The 24,375-nt window shown below is 41.1% G+C and overlaps 1 protein-coding gene across 2 annotated transcripts; it reads left to right on the forward strand.

Annotated features, from left to right (window-relative positions):
• Positions 1-24,375, forward strand: e2f4 (E2F transcription factor 4). Of its 2 annotated transcripts, none has more exons than XM_034176923.1 (11): positions 1-348; positions 4,639-4,748; positions 5,006-5,167; positions 16,198-16,241; positions 16,343-16,407; positions 16,506-16,700; positions 17,008-17,062; positions 21,003-21,149; positions 21,895-21,942; positions 22,086-22,130; positions 22,304-24,375. In XM_034176923.1, the coding sequence occupies exons 1-11, from the start codon at positions 184-186 to the stop codon at positions 22,417-22,419; spliced, it is 1,152 nt and encodes a 383-aa protein (XP_034032814.1). In that variant the 5' UTR covers positions 1-183; the 3' UTR covers positions 22,420-24,375. The 2 variants fall into 2 exon arrangements, with proteins under 2 accessions (XP_034032814.1, XP_034032815.1); XM_034176924.1 differs by having other exon boundaries at positions 16,506-16,694; positions 17,002-17,062.

A 24,375-nucleotide genomic window follows, 5' to 3' on the forward strand; every position in this document is an offset into this window, starting at 1 on the left:
GAGTACTCGCTCATTGAAAGACGTTGTCCGCCCGCTTCGGTGGGTTCCATGAAAAAATTCAAATCGAACCGAGTCGTTTTGGCTGATTAAACACCTTTTACCGGCCACGCAGTACCCCGGCCTCGTGTTTGTGTGCCTGCGGTGGTGGGTTTGGTCGGGGAAGCGCGAAGTTGTTCCCGAGCAATGATGGAGCTGGAGGCGGCCAGTAACAGAGGCGAACTGGGAGCTGTGGGAGACGCGCTCCAGCCTCAGACCCCGAGTAGACACGAAAAGAGCCTTGGACTGCTCACAACCAAGTTTGTGACTTTATTACAGGAGGCGAAGGACGGAGTGCTGGATCTGAAAGCTGTGAGCATGCAGTCTAGAGTCTTTGTTGTTAGCTAAGTTAGCACATGTCATTTGGACTCTGCCGTTGGGTTACATGCTAGGCTAGCCTGCTTGTTAGCCTAGCCTAGCTATATGCTGTACTAATTTAATTAATTTCTTCTCGCTTTGCAGTTAAGTTATTCATCCGAATTTCTTTCAAACCGTCGCTTAAATCTGATTTCAAGGTCTTTTGTGGATTTTCAAACGCTAGCATAATCATTTGAGAAGCTTGGTGAACTTCTCAGACCTGTGCCCCCTGCAGACTCAAAGTTTAAAAAGTGGGACAGCTTTTGTTGTCCTTAGGAGCCAATGTGGCTTCACCTTCACACATAAGTATGTCCCCCCTCTGGTTGATAATGCTCCTGATACTTTTTCTGTAAGTATTCACTAAGTTACTGTTCAAAGATGAAGTGAAAGCACATTTTAATAGCCGAAGTATTTAAAGTGCTTTAAATAACGCATTAAAACACTTAGAGCAGACAGTGTAAGATGCTTCTTGCAGGGATTTCGATATATAATCACAATATTTCATGGTGTTTTTGGGGAGAACCACATGTAAGAAGATAATATTCATCACTCTCTGTTGCGCCGCATGTCATCAGTATAAATTCTTGAGAACCTCGCAAACACATAGTTCTAAAAAAGTAAAACTTAATCAAAACCCAAACTAACCCAATTAAGTAGTCTACAAAAAAAAAAGAAAAAAAATCAAAAGATGAATTTTGTTTACAAGTTACAATTCCAATAACACCCAATACTTGCAAAATGCCACTGCTTGTCGGGTCAGCCATATTCAAATGGTCATAAATTTTGCAAAGAGGGCGATTTTCAATTTTATCCTATGCTGATCAACTTATGCCCAATGTAAAATATAGTCATTTAGGGATATTGGTTCAAAACTTCATGATGTGTCCTCATCAGATAAAAATTTTAGAGTTATGAATATTATGAATATAATAATTATATATGCATTTTCTGACATTCTGACCATAGGTTTTTATAAAATGGATATACGTTATCATAATTTAAGATGTCCTCTTACATAGCAAGGGATTGTTTAGGGAAATACCATGATGTGAGAAATTATCTGGACATTTATATGGTCAGTTACACCCCTGTCACACCATGACAAATTAGCCAGCTTATCCAACTTTATTAAAATCGCTGGTGTACGTCTAATAAGTTATGGGTAAGTTTTGTGTAAGTTAACAGCTCGCTGATATACCCCATAATACGGAGAGTATGTCAATAAATTTTGGCTATGTACAATATTTTTGATGTTTGCCAACTTGTGGCTTTTACGTCCCGCATACGCGGGCCATAAGTTGTAAGTAAGTTATGCGATTGTTGACACATTTCCTGTAAGTTACTAATAAGTCAAAATACATCCACTGATGCTGTCCATTGATTGGGTGAATAACTGAAACCTGCAGTCCTGCGAACAGTTTAGACTGTTAGAAATATTAAAACCATTCACACATGGAGTAAATATAAGCCTGAACCAGAAAACACTGGCACTTTGTCCCACAATAAGAAAATTAATTTATTTTAAAAGTTGAAAGAGTCACAGCACATCATTCATTCATGTCAGAGTTTACCACAGGCATGAGTTGATTCTTCAGCAGTCTGCAAGCAGTGAAAATAAATCCCTTGATCCACCAAGACAAAATAATATAAAATAAAAAAAAAATGGCTAAATCATCACGGTGTGATAGCTGCATGACATTTAACGTATCCAGCATATTCAGTGCATTTTTCATATGCCGGCATACGCTGGCTAAATTGTCAAGGTGTGATAGGGCCCTTACATTCCATTATGGAGTTTACACATAGACTATGACAACCTTTTACTGTCATTTTTTTTCTTGTTATTTTGTTAACTTAAGGTGTCAGTATTAATTTTATTATAAGCAGAATCTTACTCAGAATACAAGAATATACATGTTATTTTTAATACTGAAATTAACCCAGGTTATGTCCTTATTATGAGACCTTTACGGACTCTACGTAATTCACCAGACACAACACAACGGATGTTTGATGGCTCTTTTACAGCACACAGATCCTCAGAGAGTGCAGATTACCATGCTTTATCTTAAGTTTCAAAGCAACTCAAAGTATTCATATCACATCATATCATCTGTTATTTACAAATTTGTAACACTAATAAAACATAATTTTTGCTTTAATTTACATTCTGTTTAATTGAAAAAAATTATTCTTTCAAGGTAATAATGCACGAATCATGCATACAGTTGCTAGTGTTATAACAAAGAAAAAATACATGTACTAATGGGAAAAACTCATCAGAACAGAACTGTAACAACTTCTTATACATAAATGTTATGCAATTGTCAAACACCCTGACAGTTCTCTTCTGAGTTAGAGAAATTAGTTTACTCAGTGGTTTCTCCTCGCACAGTTTCTGGCTTTTCTCTTTCTCAGGTCTGTGCTTTTTCTTAAGGCGGTGGAACAAATTCATTTAATGTTCTGAATTAAAAACAGTTTGTGGAAGGTCCTCTGTTGGCGATCAGCATTTCTTCCTCACCTGTAGTTTGAATGCTGCCTTCACCATTCTTGGTCTATGTGTGAGCTTCCCACTGTGGCACCTATGTAAACATGTCATCAACTTTAGTGTTAATATCGCAGGAAGACATTCTTTTCAGGGGAGGAATTGTAACAGTACAAAACGACATAGCACATATTTAGTTTATTTTTCTAAACAGAAGAAGAATGGTAAAGAACAGACCAACACCTTGAAAGAAGCATTGAAGTGGCAAGACATGAACTGCCACTTCTGTTCATAACATTCAGAATCAAAACTGATCCAAAACAAGATACAGTTGTGTTCAAAAGTTGACATACCCTGGTGAATTTATTTAGGCCATTTTTCAGAGGATAACACAAAAACTTTTTTTCACTCATGGTTAGTGGTTGGGTGAAGACATTTATTGTCAACTGTATTTACTCTTTTTAAATCATAAGGACAACAGAAACTACCCAAAAAGACTTGTTCTTAATAACGAGAATTGCCCCCGTAACATCAATGACAGCTTGGGGTCTTTCGTGGTAGTTGTGGATGAGGCTCTCTGATGGTAAAGCTGCCACTGAGTATGCCTTGACACTTATTTACATCAATTATGAAGAAATACAGACAGTATGGCACTCTGTGGTAAATTTGCATGGAGAAGACAGTTCTCAAAAACTGGGTGACTGTGCAAGAAGGAGAACAGTGAGGAAAGCCACCAAGACACAGACAACCTAGAAGTTATAAGCTTAAGCCTGGTTCACACAACATGATTTTAAAATTATCTTTAGGTTTCCAAAAGGTGAGAGACCACACACGTAGAGATAAAAAAAATCATAGATCTAACAGTTTTGGTTGTACAGTGTGTGGTGTTCAGCCACATGGTAAGGACAACACCACACACGAACATTCCCAGCTCAGACAGGTAATCTTGCAAAATCTCTCAAGATTAAACGTGACTTCAGAGTAAACAAACAGATACATTGTGGACTATTTACAACAGAGGAAAAAAACGATACAAAAAGAAAAATTAAAGGCGTTCATTTAAAAGGAGTGGAGACAGCGCGACCACCGAGCTTTCTGGTAAGTCAGAACAGCTGTTTTGATTTTATTTTCCGCGCTGTACGTCTGTCACATCGCTTTCTGAATGGCTGCACGTCACATTCAGCAGACTGCGTGCTCGTTTGTGGTTGGAGGACATCACACACACACTGCGATATTGGGCCAAGACAATCCAACATGTTGAGTATCCCCGACTTGCGATCGTAGCACCCCTGACGTCCTTCCAAGCAGATCAGAGTGCTCTTAACACACTACACATGGCAGGAATATCTGACAAGATTATCTTTAGCGTCATCACGATTTGGAAAAGAGAAGATCGGGTCCGATATCGGCCTGATTATCCTGCCGTGTGAACCCGGCTTCATGTAGCTGTGATTAGAGAAAGCTCATACCATCGAACAGGAAATCTTTGAAAATGCCACAGTTGCAAAATCATAAACTGCACTACACAGTGAAATCAATCCTGCATAATTTGTGTCCTGTGATAGCTGGTGAAAGCATAGTTTTCAGTTGCAGCAAATTGCACCTGCAGTAGGTAACACTACAGTAGTTTTTTTTTAATTGTTGTTTTCTATCTTATATTTTTGTTGTAGAAGATATGATATTCTTGCTCCAGTATTACAGACTGAATGTTGTACATGTTTAGAAAAAAATGCTAAATTTTAATTTTTGCTATCATCCAGGCAGCAGACACCTTGGCAGTGCGACAGAAACGGCGTATCTATGACATCACTAACGTATTGGAGGGAATTGGACTGATAGAGAAGAAATCCAAGAACAGTATCCAGTGGAAGTGAGTGCAGGCTTATGTATTTAATTGACTGTGTTGTTGTCAGTCTGTCAAAAATGTTTCTTGTCACTTCTGTTTGTTTTTGTCCATCCTGTAATGTGACTTAGTAGTGGGATTACAATGCCATGTATCCTCACAAAAGTGTGAAAGGTGTGCTTGTTTGGATATAACCAGGGGTGGATAGGGTCCAGACTTTGTTTATAGAAATGGCTTCAGTTGTGATTTAAACAAACTGATATGAATTGATGTTTGTCCTTCAGGGGCGTAGGTCCAGGCTGTAACACCAGGGAAATCGCAGATAAGCTGATTGATCTGAAGGCTGAGCTAGATGATTTGGCTCTGAGAGAACATGAGCTGGATCAGCAGCGAGTCTGGGTCCAGCAGAGCATAAAGAATGTCACAGATGACTCCAACAACAGCCCATATCCTTTCACTGCACCAGCAGTTTACACCTGCTCCTTTTGGGCTTGTGAAGTACATGGTTACTATTGGTACCTGCTTTGTTCACAGTTGGATGGATCGGGTGCATTCTGTCAGTCGGCAACTCAGATGGGCTCTGGTCCACAAGAACCATGACACCAGACTAATTTATCTTCATACTGCGGAAAGAACTGTTTGAACTTAAATGCAAGTCTGATCCAACTCTTATGATAGAAAGTTGTGACTACTCTTTTGTAAAGGGTGTTGTGAAGATGAGTTTATATAGTAAGATTTGCTTGAAGTAACAGGAAAATATCAAAATTGTGCTGTCAGTCAACCTCAGCAGCGATTGGTAGTCACATACTTTCCATAGGGGCCAACAATCTAGCAGATTTGGGTCTTTAATTCTGTCAAGGAGGTTATGTTGTTATTGCTGTTTATTGGTCTTGCTTATAGTTATTCAGCAGATATCTCAAAAAGAACATCAACTGATTTCAATGAAATTTGGTGGTTTGATGTTTGAGACTTGATATCTCAAAAGGACTTGAATGGGTTTTAATTGATATATGATAGAAGTGCAGAGATAATGATCAGTCATCGGCAGTGTTGCCACAGTTACTTTGAAAAAGTAATCCAATTACTGATTACTGATTACTCCTTGTAAAAGTAACTTAGTTACTTTACTGATTACTCAATTGTAAAAGTAACTAAGTTAGATTACTAGTTACTTTTTTAGTTACTTTCCCCAGCTGCCGACAACAACCCACGTCAACATGACAATGATACCTGTTTTGCCAAAACTCACTTTATAGTCACCCTTTCTTGACTTCAATGAAAACAAATACTTGTTTTATAAAAAGTAAAATACAGACCTCTTTCTTGACCTCATATTTAACTGTTGACAGCACTGTAACAGTAAAACTTGCAATTTCAAACCTACATTGTTTATAAATGTAACTATTAAATTCTAACATTTTTCTAACACTTAAATTCTCTAAACATTTTACTTGTCGAAATTATTATTATTTTAAGCAGTATTAGTAGTTGTAGTAAAAAACGGCTTAAAAACTGGACCTTTAATCTAGGGGTGTTGTGGGGGAGGGGGGCACATCCCTGCCCCACGCCCCCATTCCATCTGGATTCGCCCCTGCTTTGGCGTTTGAGCACAAAGAATGGATAACATTTATTAATGCAGAAAACATGACCAGATTTACAGGTAAGAAAGTTTTATTGCGTTTTCACATCATGTGGTCCTCAGAAAGAGAGTTTAGGTGCATTTGAGTGGAAAATAGTGTTAGTTGTTGACGCGTCGCGGAGGATCAGTTGTTTTTAACGAGACGATACGGAGCGGCTCAGCTCAGAATTCTAAATAAAGGAGAAAAATAAAGCATAAAAATGACTTTGTAAAGCTCAGTGCAGGTGTGCTGATCACCGCGCTTTAAGAGGTGAGGACGAGTCGAGCAGCTGCAAAAAAAACGCGGATGAAAAGGTCACAGCTTGCTGAAAGTGGGCAGTTCAGTCGAACCCCGACCTCCTGCCCACGGACCAAGTTTAATGCTGCTATCGACCCACAATGAAAAATAATAGTAACGCACAGTGACATGGAGAAGTAACTTTAATCTGATTACTGATTTGGAAAGATTAACGCGTTAGATTACTCGTTACTAAAAAAAGTGGTCAGATTAGAGTAACGCGTTACTAAGTAACGCGTTACCGGCATCACTGGTCATCGAATATATTGCAATAGTTTGCCATGATGTCAGAGAGTAAGTTTGTGGAAGATATCCAGTTGTATTTGTGCCATCCCCAATAATAACACAATTTGAAGTTAAATTCCATGTTAGTGGTCTGTAAAATAGATTTTTGTTTAACATATGCTACACGGCATCTGTGAAGAAAAAAAGGTGGTGCAGCTAGTTGTTCAGGTCCTTCCAAAGTGTAATTTCTTTTCATACCATTTTTTCATGCAGAAGTAAGCATCTAGGTGTGCGTCGTTGCACATAGACAAGTTGTCTAGTTTAACATCGATATTGCTGTATGGATTTTTTTAAACATATTCATAAGTGACTTTTAGTAAGTGCTCCGTATGTGTGCAAAAACATTCTAAAATGATGAATCACTAAGCCTTAAAAGGTTTTGCATAGAATTATGTTGAGATTTGCTTATCTCTGGAATGTATTTTGTATAAAACATTTATATGTTTAGTGTGTGCATTGAGGTTCGGACGGTTTGCGGTAATGTCTTAGAGTAACACAATTCAGTGAAACTCTAATTCTGAGCATACACTCATGCAGTCTTCTGGATTTTTTGAGCACAGTGCTTGAGGTTCTCCATTTCAGTCATTGGGTAAATGTATGTTTTCAGTAAAATACTGTAGCATTGTGTAGTGGCCCGGTCACATGGTATACGACGATTCCTGAATGAAGGGGAAAAAAGTAAAAAAGTCACAAATCATTGAGAAAAGGTGGACGAACGACTGTTATCACAGAATAGCCTGCGAATCAAGAGCGCAAAAGGAATGAAAGAGCAACAAAACAAAACCGAAGCTAACATTGATCTCAGCACTTTAAACGAAACGCTCCTGGAGCCACTGGTGGAGCAGTGTGTGTCTGCATTCCTGGGACGCTGGGATGGAGCTCATAGCGCCGAGTCCTGGAGAAGCTGCAAACAGAAGCGCATGATCCAACCCACTGTGGAGATCTGTGCACACATTGGTGGATCCACCTGGTCTGGTTCCTCGTCCAGAACAAAAGGGATCATTTACTTAATCATCAGAATCCTCACTGTCTGGTTTCTCTCAGGACATGCTGCACACTCCGTGTTGCTCCAATTAAAAAAAAAAAATTAAAAACAAGTGCTTGTTCAGCATTCATAAGATGCTGCATTTTTAAAAAACAAAAAAACCACCACCACACTAACCACTAGGGATGTCCTGATCAGATTTTTTTGGCCCCAATCCGATTCCGAGTCATCAGATTTTGAGTATCTGCCGATACCGAGTCCCGATCCGATACTTTAAAAAACTGAATGAACAATGAACAAATGCTAAATATATAATAATTTCATTTTAATCACCTTATTTTATTATTTATCACTTAAACAGTGCACTTCTCCTTGAGGTAGCTCGAACAATCAAGTAATAATCTACCAGACTTAAAAAAAAAAAAAAGTACAAATTTCCATGTTATTTTATTTGTCTAAAAATAAATGTCAAAGGTTCCTTATGTTAAACAAGAAATTATCTAATCTGAAATAACAGGTGGTTTTAATTTATAGATGAAAGGTTTGTAAAGAACCATTTATTGATTTAGCTATTTTAATTACAAGTATTCTAAACTTTTTTAAACAGTAATCAGAAATTTTGAGGTAACAAACAACAACAAAAAACATTTCCAAGGATTTTTCTTCAGACACGTGGTTTCTGCACTGATCTGTGGTTCAAATCCCCGCCTGAGTGGAACATCACTAAGGGCCCTTGGGCAAGGTCTATAATCGCCTATTGCTCCCGGTGTGTAGTGAGCACCTTGTATGGCTGCACCCTGACATCGGGGTGAATGTGAGGCATAATTGTAAAGCGCTTTGAGCATCTGATGGAAAAGTGCTATATAAATGCAGTCCATTTACCATTTGTACAGATCAGTGGTTTCTGCCACTATTCTTCTGTGTTTTGGCCCGACGCGTGGTTCCTGTTGGACAGCGCGAAGCTACGTCACAGCTCAGAGCGTCGAAAGTTCAAAAGTCAACTTGAAAAGTAAAAGAAAAAAAAAACAAACATTTGCGTCCTGACAGTCCTCTGTGTCCCTCTGATGTTTTATCAGTGTTCAAGTTCAGAGCAGCGCAGTGAACGTGAATGAAGACGGAAGCTCTTTAAGACGCGCTCCTAAATGTGATGAGTGCGCACGTCGCTCGTGCACACATCATCTCTCGCTCCATTTTGCAGACAAACGATCACAGGACAACTTGTTTTTTCTTTTTGTTAATCAGATGACAGATCGTTATCCTGAGGACTTGGTTAGCACCAGGTCCTGCTGCGCACGGAGGGATGACTGAGCAAGAGTTTTGGTGGGAAAGTGTCCATCATCCTCTTGTCATTCCATCGAAGCATCAGGCTGAGCACGTAAACACACCAACAGCAGTTCTGCGAAAGAAACATTGCGCGCATAACTCCCCCCACCTCTGTCCGGTTGAACTTGTTTTTTTCTTTTGTTCACTTAAAAAGAAAAAAAGATTGGGTTGAACTTTGACCGCGTCAGCCTGCCGACAAGCGGCAATGCGCGCTCCTGTCAGAAGCGTCACGTCAAAAGCCAGGCTAAAGCGACACTTCTGACGGCTCTAAAAAGTAACGCGTCTCATGCCTCTGACGCGTCCGACGCGTGAAAGGCCCATTAATCTGCAATAATGAGCCTGAAATAGCGCTGATCAAAATAATGAGGATAAAATCTATATCGGAATCCTGATCGGGATGCAATGTCCAATTTTGATCAAGTCTGAAACCACGTGATCGGGCCCGATTTCCGATCATGTGATCGGATTGGGACATCCCTACTAACCACACATGCTAAATACTCCACCAAAGTTAGACACACTGCAAACACGCCAAATACACTCAACAAAAATATAAACCCAACATTTTTGGTTTTGCTCCCATTTTGTATGAGATGAACTTAAAGATCTAAAACTTTTTCCACATACACAATATCACCATTTCCCTCAAATACTGTTCACAAACCAGTCTAAATCTGTGAGAGTGAGCACTTCTCCTTTGCTGAGATAATCCATCCCACCTCACAGGTGTGCCATATCAAGATGCTGATTAGACACCATGATTAGTGCACAGGTGTGCCTTACACTGCCCACAATAAAAGGCCACTCTGAAAGGTGTAGTTTTATCACACAGCACAATGCCACAGATGTCGCAAGATTTGAGGGAGTGTGCAATTGGCATGCCGACAGCAGGAATGCAACCAGAGCTGTTGCTCGTGTATTGAATGTTCATTTCTCTACCATAACCTGTCTCCAAAGGCGTTTCAGAGAATTTGGCAGTACATCCAACCAGCCTCACAATCGCACACCACGTGTAACCACACCAGACCAGGACCTCCACATCCAGCATGTTCACCTCCAAGATCGTCTGAGACCAGCCACTCGGACAGCTGCTGAAACAATCGGTTTGCATAACCAAAGAATTTCTGCACAAACTGTCAGAAACCGTCTCAGGGAAGCTCATCTGCATGCTCGTCGTCCTCATCGGGGTCTCGATCTGACTCCAGTTCGTTGTCATAACCGACTTGAGTGGGCAGATGCTCGCATTCGCTGGCGTTTGGCACGTTGGAGAGATGTTCTCTTCATGGATGAATCCTGGTTCACACTGTTCAGGGCAGATGGCAGACAGCGTGTGTGGCGTCGTGTGGGTGAGCGGTTTTCTGATGTCAGTGTTGTGGATCGAGTGGCCCATGGTGGCGGTGGGGTTATGGTATGGGCAGGCGTCTGTTATGGGCGAAGAACACAGGTGCATTTTATTGATGGCATTTTGAATGCACAGAGATACCGTGACGAGATCCTGAGGCCCATTGTTGTGCCATACATCCAAGAACATCACCTCATGTTACAACAGGATAATGCACGGCCCCATGTTGCAAGGATCTGTACACAATTCTTGGAAGCTGAAAATGTCCCAGTTCTTGCATGGCCGGCATACTCACCGGACATGTCACCCATTGAGCATGTTTGGGATGCTATGGACCGGCGTATACGACAGCGTGTACCAGTTCCTGCAAATAACGAGCAACTTTGCATAGCCATTGAAGAGGAGTGGACCAACATTCCACAGGCCACAATTGACAACCTGATCAACTCTATGCGAAGGAGATGTGTTGCACTCAATCAATCAATCAATCAATCAATCAGTTTTTTTATATAGCGCCAAATCACAACAAACAGTTGCCCCAAGGCGCTTTATATTGTAAGGCAAGGCCATACAATAATTATGTAAAACCCCAACGGTCAAAACGACCCCTGTGAGCAAGCACTTGGCTACAGTGGGAAGGAAAAACTCCCTTTTAACAGGAAGAAACCTCCAGCAGAACCAGGCTCAGGGAGGGGCAGTCTTCTGCTGGGACTGGTTGGGGCTGAGGGAGAGAACCAGGAAAAAGACATGCTGTGGAGGGGAGCAGAGATCGATCACTAATGATTAAATGCAGAGTGGTGCATACAGAGCAAAAAGAGAAAGAAACAGTGCATCATGGGAACCCCCCAGCAGTCTACGTCTATAGCAGCATAACTAAGGGATGGTTCAGGGTCACCTGATCCAGCCCTAACTATAAGCTTTAGCAAAAAGGAAAGTTTTAAGCCTAATCTTAAAAGTAGAGAGGGTGTCTGTCTCCCTGATCTGAATTGGGAGCTGGTTCCACAGGAGAGGAGCCTGAAAGCTGAAGGCTCTGCCTCCCATTCTACTCTTACAAACCCTAGGAACTACAAGTAAGCCTGCAGTCTGAGAGCGAAGCGCTCTATTGGGGTGATATGGTACTATGAGGTCCCTAAGATAAGATGGGACCTGATTATTCAAAACCTTATAAGTAAGAAAAAGAATTTTAAATTCTATTCTAGAATTAACAGGAAGCCAATGAAGAGAGGCCAATATGGGTGAGATATGCTCTCTCCTTCTAGTCCCCGTCAGTACTCTAGCTGCAGCATTTTGAATTAACTGAAGGCTTTTTAGGGAACTTTTAGGACAACCTGATAATAATGAATTACAATAGTCCAGCCTAGAGGAAATAAATGCATGAATTAGTTTTTCAGCATCACTCTGAGACAAGACCTTTCTGATTTTAGAGATATTGCGTAAATGCAAAAAAGCAGTCCTACATATTTGTTTGATATGCGCTTTGAATGACATATCCTGATCAAAAATGACTCCAAGATTTCTCACAGTATTACTAGAGGTCAGGGTAATGCCATCCAGAGTAAGGATCTGGTTAGACACCATGTTTCTAAGATTTGTGGGGCCAAGTACAATAACTTCAGTTTTATCTGAGTTTAAAAGCAGGAAATTAGAGGTCATCCATGTCTTTATGTCTGTAAGACAATCCTGCAGTTTAGCTAATTGGTGTGTGTCCTCTGGCTTCATGGATAGATAAAGCTGGGTATCATCTGCGTAACAATGAAAATTTAAGCAATACCGTCTAATAATACTGCCTAAGGGAAGCATGTATAAAGTGAATAAAATTGGTCCTAGCACAGAACCTTGTGGAACTCCATAATTAACTTTAGTCTGTGAAGAAGATTCCCCATTTACATGAACAAATTGTAATCTATTAGACAAATATGATTCGACCACCGCAGCGCAGTGCCTTTAATACCTATGGCATGCTCTAATCTCTGTAATAAAATTTTATGGTCAACAGTATCAAAAGCAGCACTGAGGTCTAACAGAACAGCACAGAGATGAGTCCACTGTCCGAGGCCATAAGAAGATCATTTGTAACCTTCACTAATGCTGTTTCTGTACTATGATGAATTCTAAAACCTGACTGAAACTCTTCAAATAGACCATTCCTCTGCAGATGATCAGTTAGCTGTTTTACAACTACCCTTTCAAGAATTTTTGAGAGCAAAGGAAGGTTGGAGATTGGCCTATAATTAGCTAAGATAGCTGGGTCAAGTGATGGCTTTTTAAGTAATGGTTTAATTACTGCCACCTTAAAAGCCTGTGGTACATAGCCAACTAACAAAGATAGATTGATCATATTTAAGATCGAAGCATTAAATAATGGTAGGGCTTCCTTGAGCAGCCTGGTAGGAATGGGGTCTAATAAACATGTTGATGGTTTGGATGAAGTAACTAATGAAAATAACTCAGACAGAACAATCGGAGAGAAAGAGTCTAACCAAATACCGGCATCACTGAAAGCAGCCAAAGATAACGATACGTCTTTGGGATGGTTATGAGTAATTTTTTCTCTAATAGTTAAAATTTTGTTAGCAAAGAAAGTCATGAAGTCATTACTAGTTAAAGTTAATGGAATACTCAGCTCAGTAGAGCTCTGACTCTTTGTCAGCCTGGCTACAGTGCTGAAAAGAAACCTGGGGTTGTTCTTATTTTCTTCAATTAGTGATGAGTAGAAAGATGTCCTAGCTTTACGGAGGGCTTTTTTATAGAGCAACAGACTCTTTTTCCAGGCTAAGTGAAGATCTTCTAAATTAGTGAGACGCCATTTCCTCTCCAACTTACGGGTTATCTGCTTTAAGCTACGAGTTTGTGAGTTATACCACGGAGTCAGGCACTTCTGATTTAAAGCTCTCTTTTTTAGAGGAGCTACAGCATCCAAAGTTGTCTTCAATGAGGATGTAAAACTATTGACGAGATACTCTATCTCACTTACAGAGTTTAGGTAGCTACTCTGCACTGTGTTGGTATATGGCATTAGAGAACATAAAGAAGGAATCATATCCTTAAACCTAGTTACAGTGCTTTCTGAAAGACTTCTAGTGTAATGAAACTTATTCCCCACTGCTGGGTAGTCCATCAGAGTAAATGTAAATGTTATTAAGAAATGATCAGACAGAAGGGAGTTTTCAGGGAATACTGTTAAGTCTTCTATTTCCATACCATAAGTCAGAACAAGATCTAAGATATGATTAAAGTGGTGGGTGGACTCATTTACTTTTTGAGCAAAGCCAATAGAGTCTAATAATAGATTAAATGCAGTGTTGAGGCTGTCATTCTCAGCATCTGTGTGGATGTTAAAATCACCCACTATAATTATCTTATCTGAGCTAAGCACTAAGTCAGACAAAAGGTCTGAAAATTCACAGAGAAACTCACAGTAACGACCAGGTGGACGATAGATAATAACAAATAAAACTGGTTTTTGGGACTTCCAATTTGGATGGACAAGACTAAGAGTCAAGCTTTCAAATGAATTAAAGCTCTGTCTGGGTTTTTGATTAATTAATAAGCTGGAATGGAAGATTGCTGCATGAGGCAAATGGTGGTCACACCAGATACTGACTGGTATCCCCCCCAATAAAACAAAACTGCACCTTTCAGAGTGGCCTTTTATTGTGGACAGTCTAAGGCACACCTGTGCACTAATCTTGGTGTCTAATCAGCATCTTGATATGGCACACCTGTGAGGTGGGATGGATTATCTCAGCAAAGGAGAAGTGCTCACTCTCACAGATTTAGACTGGTTTGTGAACAGTATTTAAGGGAAATGGTGATATTGTGTATGTGGAAAAAGTTTTAGATCTTTAAGCTCATCTCATACAAAATGGGAGCAAAACCAGAAGTGTTGCGTTTATATTTTTGTTGAGTGTATTTCTCAAATCTCTCAAATAGCAAAACTCTAATTGCTGTCTGTACACCCGCAATGCACGCGTACTCAGCGTTTTTTGTGTTCGTTGCGTTCATAGATTTGTTTGCGGCTGCGTATGTTTGCTTTTAATGTATGTGTTCTGCTGTATGTGACCCTTGCTGCACTCCTGCCTACGTGTGTGTGTGTGTGTGTGTGTGTGTGTGTGTGTTGTAGAAAAGCACTCCGTTCTCAAAACGGTAAAGCAAATGGCACTCAGGTTTGAAGATGTTCAGCGGGACACACTGCTTCCTTGTCAGGGCTGGGAACATCAGATCACAAAGTTCAGAGGCCTTCTGTCCCCCCCCCCCCCCCAAAAAAAAGTGGAAGATATTGCCATTTAAACTCAAAAGCAAACTGAAAACTGTCCATCTCTTGTTTCAGCATTGAGAGAGAGAGAGAGATAGACACTGTCTGTCTCTCTGCCTTTTTTTTTCCAAAACCCTGATCAGTGCTGCTGCGGCTGTATGATCAAGCAGTCAGTCACACGCAGCCGCGCAGGTTTGATTACCAGTTCTGGTCACGGACGCACAGGTGCTGCGTACGTGGATCAGACACGCACGTGCTTCATCTTCTCTCCTGCTGATTCACTCTGGATGAATGCATTCAGTGTTTGGATGTGTTGAGGTACATGCGCACACAAAAGGATCATGCCTTGTATATGATTTAGCACCTCAACCATTCAAAAAAGAATGAAGCCATTTGTGATCACACTGGGTTTTCTGTTTTCATGTGTCATACATCTTTGGATCAAAGCTGTTAACACGTGAATGTCCACTGCTGCTGGAACTTTTCCACACTTGATGCTCAAAGTCTTGCTTCTGTAATCTGCCGCCTGGTTTGCACAAACCGAGGCACAGTTCGCTCTGAGAGATCACAGCAGACGACACGAAATATTACGTCGTGACGGCCCTCAGCTCCATGGAAACAAACGAGGCTGATTGCACTCCTGCAATGCCCCATAGCCATCAGCGATAGTGTCGGCCATCAGCAACTCCACGGAAATGAGGCTGATCACACTCCTGCAAAGCTCCCCCGCTGCGAACAAATACACAGCAATCAAGGATCACTTCCTCAAAACCTTTGAACTGTCAGACTGAAAGTGCCAGCAGGCTCTTCTCTCTCCACAGGCTGGAGGACAGGAAGCCCCTCGGAGTTCATGGACAGAATGCTGCAGCTCCAGCTGGACGTTTTGTGCAGCAACCCTCTCCTCGGGATGCGTGCTGCTCTGGAACAACACCATGATCACGGACTGACGTGCACTGGCCGAAGAGGCAGAGAAAACATTCAGCGAACAGAGTCAAACTAAATGCTGACGTTACAAAAACTAAGCAAACTATATACGGACGAACAGGTTTTCTGCGGCATTTGTTCAAATTTTTCAACTGTATATAAATCCCGATGAAGTGCCAGCTGCAGGAACGAAGCTGCGCGAAGGTTATACGATGCCAACGAAAGTCCAAATTTCTTCTTTTGTTTGGCTTCGTTGCCCTTCGTTCAGTGCCATATGACCGGGCCTTAACTAGTGACCTTGAAGAGGATTTGTTTTTGTGTTACAGTTTGCAATTTTCCAGTGTTGAGTGGTATTATGAAGTGTTGATATTACATGTTTGTTTGTTTGTTTTTTAAGAAACTGTAAGCATGTTGTTACTGGGAAAGGTCCCTTAACATGTTCTTACTATGGCGTATATTAAACATGAAGACCTCTGTGGAGCCTTCAAAGGTACTCATTTTACTTTCTTGTAGTTTATTTCCATGTTTGTAATTAAACAACAAAGTGCCAGTCTTGCCTTGACTGTCTAAACCGTGGCTTTTCTTTCTCAGGTGACACACTGCTAGCAATCCGTGCACCTATTGGCACACAACTCGAGGTGCCCATACCAGAATCGGTAAGTGTGTATGTTGATGGTACCAGGGGCCCTCAGGTCTAAGTGCTAAGACTGATCTGTGTGTGTGTGTGTGTGTGTGTGCGCGCGCGCAAGTGCAGGTCCTTAACGGACAGAGGAAATATCAGATTCGTCTGAAGAGTTCATCTGGACCCATTGAGGTCTTGCTGGTCAATAAGGACCCTTCCAGTGCCTCTCCTGTTGTTTTGCCTGTCCCTCCTCCAGATGATGTCCTTCAGAACCTCTCAACACCAACAACTACCTCCCAGCTGACCGCAGCATCTTCCCAGGTCCTCATAGATTTGGGCTTTCTTTGTGGAATTAGTTTCTCATGCTTTCTTTTATTCTGTAGGACCTTGTTCTCAATACAGTAACTCCACTGGAGTGGAGATTGGCATGTATACATTGTGCATTAAAGTAAAATAGTTATTCTGCCTCCATGTTATAAGAGTGGTGTATTGAACCAGTATTGCTTTAAAAAAAAAAAAAAAAAAGGAAAATAATGCAAGACTTTGGGCATCTGCATTTTATAAGAATAGAAATCTACTAGTCTCATTTATACACCATTACACATTTCTTTCTCTTTCTGTCCTTCAGGCCCTGAAAGCGGCTCCAGCTGCTTCTTCCAATCCTGCTGCAACTTCAGCCTCTGTCACAGGTAGGGTGATGCCATTCTCAGGTGAGACGAGAGCCGAGCCATTGAGATTACTGTGAGACAAAATATTGTTTGTTGTATATTGCTGTATTTTTGCATACTCCGGGTAGTGAATGAGGTCTTGCCCCAAGTGAAGAGTTGAAGTACCTCAGGTTCTTGTGCACAAGTGAGGGGACAATGGAGTGTGAAATTGGCCGCAGAATTGGCACAGCAGGGACAGTGTTGCATTTGCTTTACTGTTGTGACAGGAAGGTAGCTGAGCCAAAAGACAAAGCTCTTGATCTACTGGTCAGTATTTCTTCCTACTCTCACTTATGGTCATGAGGGTTGGGTTACGACCAAAAGAACTAGATTGCGGGTACAAGTGGCTGAAATGGGCTTCCTTAGGAGGGTGGCTGGTGTCTCCCTTAGAGATAGGGTGGGAAGCTTGATCATCTGTCGGGAGCATTGGAGTAGAACTGCCGCTCCTTCATGTTGAAACTAGCTAGCTGAGGTGGTTTGGGTATCTGGTAAGGATGTCCCCTGGGTGCCTCCCAAGGGAGGTGTTCCAGGCACGTCCATCTGGGAGGAGACCCCGGGAAAGACCCAGGACTAGCTGGAGATATTATATCTCTTAGCTAATTATAGGCCAATCTCCAACCTTCCTTTTCTCTCAAAAATTCTTGAAAGGGTAGTTGTAAAACAGCTAACTGATCATCTGCAGAGGAATGGTCTATTTGAAGAGTTTCAGTCAGGTTTTAGAATTCATCGTAGTACAGAAACAGCATTAGTGAAGGTTACAAATTATCTTCTTATGGCCTCAGACAGTGGACTCATCTCTGTGCTTGTTCTGTTAGACCTCAGTGCTGCTTTTGATACTGTTGACCATAAAATTTTATTACAGAGATTAGAGCATGCCATAGGTATTAAAGGCACTGCGCTGCGGTGGTTTGAATCATATTTATCTAATAGATTACAATTTGTTCATGTAAATGGGGAATCCTCTTCACAGACCAAGGTTAATTATGGAGTTCCACAAGGTTCTGTGCTAGGACCAATTTTATTCACTTTATACATGCTTCCCTTAGGCAGTATTATTAGACGGTATTGCTTAAATTTTCATTGTTACGCAGATGATACCCAGCTTTATCTATCCATGAAGCCAGAGGACACACACCAATTAGCTAAACTGTAGGATTGTCTTACAGACATAAAGACATGGATGACCTCTAATTTCCTGCTTTTAAACTCAGATAAAACTGAAGTTATTGTACTTGGCCCCACAAATCTTAGAAACATGGTGTCTAACCAGATCCTTACTCTGGATGGCATTACCCTGACCTCTAGTAATACTGTGAGAAATCTTGGAGTCATTTTTGATCAGGATATGTCATTCAATGTGCATATTAAACAAATATGTAGGACTGCTTTTTTGCATTTACGCAATATCTCTAAAATTAGAAAGGTCTTGTCTCAGAGTGATGCTGAAAAACTAATTCATGCATTTATTTCCTCTAGGCTGGACTATTGTAATTCATTATTATCAGGTTGTCCTAAAAGTTCCCTGAAAAGCCTTCAGTTAATTCAAAATGCTGCAGCTAGAGTACTAACGGGGACTAGGAGAGAGCATATCTCACCCATATTGGCCTGTCTTCATTGGCTTCCTGTTAATTCTAGAATAGAATTTAAAATTCTTCTTCTTACTTATAAGGTTTTGAATAATCAGGTCCCATCTTATCTTAGGGACCTCATAGTACCATATCACCCCAATAGAGCGCTTCGCTCTCAAACTGCAGGCTTACTTGTAGTTCCTAGGGTTTGTAAGAGTAGAATGGGAGGCAGAGCCTTCAGCTTTCAGGCTCCTCTCCTGTGGAACCAGCTCCCAATTCAGATCAGGGAGACAGACACCCTCTCTGCTTTTAAGATTAGGCTTAAAACTTTCCTTTTTGCTAAAGCTTATAGTTAGGGCTGGATCAGGTGACCCTGAACCATCCCTTAGTTATGCTGCTATAGACTTAGACTGCTGGGGGGTTCCCATGATGCACTGAGTGTTTCTTTCTCTTTTTGCTCTGTATGCACCACTCTGCATTTAATCATTAGTGATTGATCTCTGCTCTCTTCCACAGCATGTCTTTTTCCTGGTTCTCTCCCTCAGCCCCAACCAGTCCCAGCAGAAGACTGCCCCTCCCTGAGCCTGGTTCTGCTGGAGGTTTCTTCCTGTTAAAAGGGAGTTTTTCCTTCCCACTGTCGCCAAGTGCTTGCTCACAGGGGGTCGTTTTGACCGTTGGGGGTTTTTACGTAATTATTGTATGGCCTTGCCTTACAATATAAAGCGCCTTGGGGCAACTGTTTGTTGTGATTTGGCGCTATATAAGTAAAATTGATTGATTGATTGATCTCCAGACTGGCTGGGAATGCCTTGGGATCCCCCATTCAGAGGTGGTCAATGTGGCCTGGGAAAGGGAAGTATGGGGTCCCCTGTTGGAGCTGTTGCTCCTATAACCCGATACCGGATAAGCAGCTTAAGATGACTGACTGAATGTCATGCTTATGGTGTATGTAAATGATGTAAAGCTCTCTCAGGTTTGTTTTACACAGAAAGTCTGAATTAAAAAAAAAACCTGCACATTGCTATTTTTATTCCTAGCCGTGGAAAATCAATTTAATTATAGAAAACATCTGCGTTTTCCTTTTATTGGGTCTGCATTTTAAAAACGTCAAGTCTTGCGTGTATGTGGGAGCATGTGTTGGTGCTGTGCATTGCTGTGTTCACAACACGATGGAACCGCCTTGGGTCCTGAATGGCAACCACCCAGACAGACAGCCACTCTATCACCACATCTCTAAAATAGCCATCTATCTGTCACAGACAGATGAAATGTGAGCATCCCCTTGGTCTTATCCAGCCACTGGGGCCTTCAACACTCAATCACCTGCGTATTGGGTCATGCACAGAGAAACATGACACATGGACAAAATGTCAGAGCTATCACTCCTTCACAATGCAAGTGATACTTTTCATTTTGGTCTCCCTAAGTAACTGCTCATCTGCTACGTGAGTCATTGCAGCTGTCCCAAAGGATTCTTCAAAACGACCTAGTGCCAAAGACAGTCATCACCTTAGGTCAATGGTTAACGTTCAAATCTCACAACCGTGCAGTAAGATAGGCAGCAGCAGGAACCTAAAGACTTGGACCTTTATTCTCCTGAAAAGATATTGGCATCACCAAACAACTCTTTCCAGTGACCTCATGACTCCACAAGCTCTTTCCAGGCACCTTTCAATCTCATGGGCAGAGCACCCAGATGCATGAATGTCACTGCCTGGCTGAGTCCAGAAAGTCATTAAAGGCCTGGATCTTTGTCTTGGTCCAGGACAATTGCTTAGATTCCTCGCTCAGTTTCTCAAGTGTTGCAATGGTAAATCACATCATTGTCTGGAAAGTCAAGTTCAGTAAAACCTTTCCTTGCCAACAAAAGCACCAAAGTCACTGGTTTTCACAACCCTACCAAACACCCACTCCAAGCAAGCATTGCACAGTGTAGGAGTAAGAACATATCCCTGAGGAACAGAGGTGTCAAATCTGGCTTCAGAAAGTAAAAACCCTCCCATGTGTTGCTTCTACCTGTGCACCTAAAACAGGTGCTCTCAATAATGAGCTCATCCACCTGCCTGAAGAGCTGAACTAATTACAGTCAGCTGGTTTATTGGGAAGATGGAAAAAATATGTGGCTGGACTTTTACTTTCTGAAGCTGGATTTGACACCTCTGCTGAGGAACACCAGTTTTCACTGGGAAAAACTCAGTCTCTGCCTCCACTCTGCACAGCACTCACACAGTCTGTGTATAGGTTGGGTGTGATGATGTTTACAGGAAACATATTTCATTATTATAAAATCTATTGTAGAACACATGCATTGTCCTGGATTATTTACAGCGTGATTTCTGCCCATTTAATTCCAGAAACGAGAAGCAGCAAGCCGCTTACACCAACAACAGAAACATCTTCTGCAGCGACTCAGCAGCTTCAGTCCTCCGCCTCTCTGGATGGATCCGCCTCTTCGTCTGCTGCTGCAGTATTTGAACCAATGAAGTCTGATCCCTCTGAGTGTGAGTGTTTTGTTCCTACAACCTGTGTTTGACACTCTGTGAAAAGCAGCTTTGGGAACTTGAAAAGGAATAAGAGCACCTTATAATGAAAGTCATGAGTAATCATTTCTTCTCTATTTGTTGTGTTGTTAAAGTATCTTTTAGTCTTTATAAACATTTTCTTGTATTAGGTACATGCCAAACACAGCAACTCATTACATTAAGCAGATTTTCCACAGACTGTATGACAGATATTTGTTTTTAGTTACTTTCTCTGCATACTCATCACACGATAAAAGTGCAGTCCGGTCCGTAAGTAGTGGGACAGTGACACTTTTGTAGTTTTGCCTTTAACTACAAAAACTGCAACTATGCTGTTACATCCACAGAAGTCTGTAAGTCCTCCCGAATTCCCTAGGCATCTTGGTGGTTTCCCTCACTCCTTTCCTTGCATGGTCTCTGTTTTTGAGAATCGCTTACTTCAGACATATTTAACATACACTACCATACTGTTTGTATTGATGTAAATTAAGTCAAAGACATATTCAGTGACTTGAGTGTTCATGTATCAATCCCCTGACTCGTCTGAAAAAATGTCTGTAAATGTGATGATCTGTGATGGTGCACAAAGAGGTGCAGTTAATAAGGGTGGGGAGACGGGGTGGGATTACTGTCCAAATACATATGGACTGGAGTTATTGTAATTTATTTCAGAATTTTATATGTGCAGGAGTACAAATGAATACTTTGCTGTGTTTCTCTCTAGTGCTGGACTTTCCCAAAGAGCTTTCTGAAATGTTTGATCCAACAAAAGGTGATTTTTATAGAGATTTTTTTCACATCAAAATGCCACATTGTGTTTTTAATTTCAATGATTTATATTTAGTATTTGCATGTTCACAGTATTGTCTGCAGGATTAAGATTTAAAAAAAAAAAAATTCTTCTCAATATTACAGAAATCATGAGTGGAGATCTGTTGGAAGATTTGATGTCATCGGAAGGTGAGTTTGACAAACTGATGGAAAGGCAGCGGGAAGTTTCAACAAACAAAAGTCAGATTTGACATACAAATGTCACAGTGTCGTTTGAATGTGTTTCAAGCATGATTAATGCACTTACATTCATGACCTCCACTCATTCCTTTGCTGTCTTTCATATCACTCTTCGTCTCCAGTGTTTTCGCCTCTCCTTCGTCTGTCTCCGCCTCCCAGTGATCACGACTACATCTATAATCTGGATGAGACTGAAGGCCTTTGTGACCTCTTTGATGTCCCCATTCTCAACCTCTGACGCCTGAGGTTGTTCTCAGAGCGGCAGACATTTGCGCACACATGCTGATCTTCCAAAACCCCGTCCCCATGACACCGAAGGCGAGAAGAGGCGCAGAGAAGCTTGTATGATCTGATCAGCTTTCAAGGACATCTCTGCCCTGACACTGTGAGCGAAGCAGCTTCACGTACAGTTAACGATAAAATTCAGGCAAGAACAAAACATTTTACTTGCAGCTTTTCCAAGGAAGCACAGTTTAATGAGAAGTAATTCTATTTTTGGATACTTGTGTATGATAAAGCGTTATTTTGGTGTATCCGGCCTTTTGTGTGCTTGAGTGAATGCGTGAACGTGGGTATTTGTGGGGGGGATGACTTGAGTCAGAAGTCTCTAAGAAAATTACAGTCTACAGTCTAGCAGAGCGCCATGTCAGCTGCTCACACGGGATGTTACACATCTGTCAGCGTCCAACCGTGGCTGGTAAAATGTGCGCTGTCCTCATGTACATAGGGAATATATATATTTTATTACCAGAACACAGTAATGTGTTAATGAACTGCTCTTGAAACCGAGAGCAACAGGACTCAGACTCAAAGCAAAAGGTTTAGTTTTTCCAATCCAATTTGTATGTATGACGTGTTTGTTCTGTAATCACAGGAACAGTGAAAATGTCTTTTATTAAACCTTTCAGCGTGTAAGTGTTGCGTACCAGTTGGAGGTAGAGGAGCTTGCTGACTACACATTATGACATGAAGAGCCCAGGACCAAAAAGTAACAGGGTTTGGGGTCATTTTTACAATTATAATATAGAGGGAACCCCCCCCCCCCAACTGATTCAGTTTTCATACTCCTGCTCTGACAGGGTTTGATTAGTAGAAAAGACTACATTAGCTTTGGGTGTGGCTGTAGGTTCGAGAGTTGTATCCTAAGAGGTCGTTGCTACACATAGGGACACTCACGCACTGAGTCGACTGAGCGGCTACCAAAGAACCCAGTAGTATGAACAATGTATTGCAGTACTACTACTAATCCAGTAGTGGCATGCGATGAATATCCATATTGTATCTGTGGTTTTAACTTTCTGTGGTTACAGTACATGAGCTGACGGAATTTCTGCCAAAATTCAAAATGTTGGCAAATGTGACTTTCTTTTTTTAAAGCTTCATGGAAACTCATAAAGTAGTACTGCAGTACATTGTTGATTAATATATGGAGCCAATCTGTGTTGGTGAGCCACTGCTCACCAACACTGGAATTGTATGCCTCCTTTTACTAATACTGTTATGTTTTTCTGCTCGGTTGGTGCTGCAAAAACCTGTGCGCTATTACATCAGAGGTGACATGACACCAAACTATATCTAGTGTCCAAGGAAACCTGTGTAGATCTACCGTTCATTTCACAGAAAATCGATCTTTAATGAACAGAATCGACAATGGCATAGCTGTCAAATCTTGTCAATTCCCCTGCCAAGCCACTTTATGCAAATGTCTCATAGCCACTCCCGCTTCGGTTATGACTCGTACCTGTACCCACATCAAAGGAATTTTGTCTTGATTTACATGACTGATCATTTTTCAATTTTACATCCAAGGGAAAAAGTACATTTCACGTTCCTCTCTCCAAAGAACTGTGTGGCACTGCTGGGACAGACTGTGTTAATAGTACATGTATGTAATTTTTAATAATGCGGTAAATCTGTTATACTATGTCACGAAATATCCTTGGGTTTTTTGGAGTGGGTGGATGGGGGATGCTTGTATTTGTATATTTGGCACTGATCTCAATTTATGTTTTCCTTTTATAACATATTAAATACTACCTATCATTCTACGTACTTTGAGCTTTCTACTTTTAATGTATGTGCAGAGGACAGACGAGTTTTGACTAATCATACTATTAAAGTTAAAAAAAAAATCTGCATTGTTCATGTTTCTGCAGGGAAGAAATTTAATTTGTTGTATAAAATCATATTTTGT

Source organism: Thalassophryne amazonica, chromosome 8, assembly GCF_902500255.1.
Source record: "Thalassophryne amazonica chromosome 8, fThaAma1.1, whole genome shotgun sequence".
NCBI lineage: Eukaryota > Metazoa > Chordata > Actinopteri > Batrachoidiformes > Batrachoididae > Thalassophryne > Thalassophryne amazonica.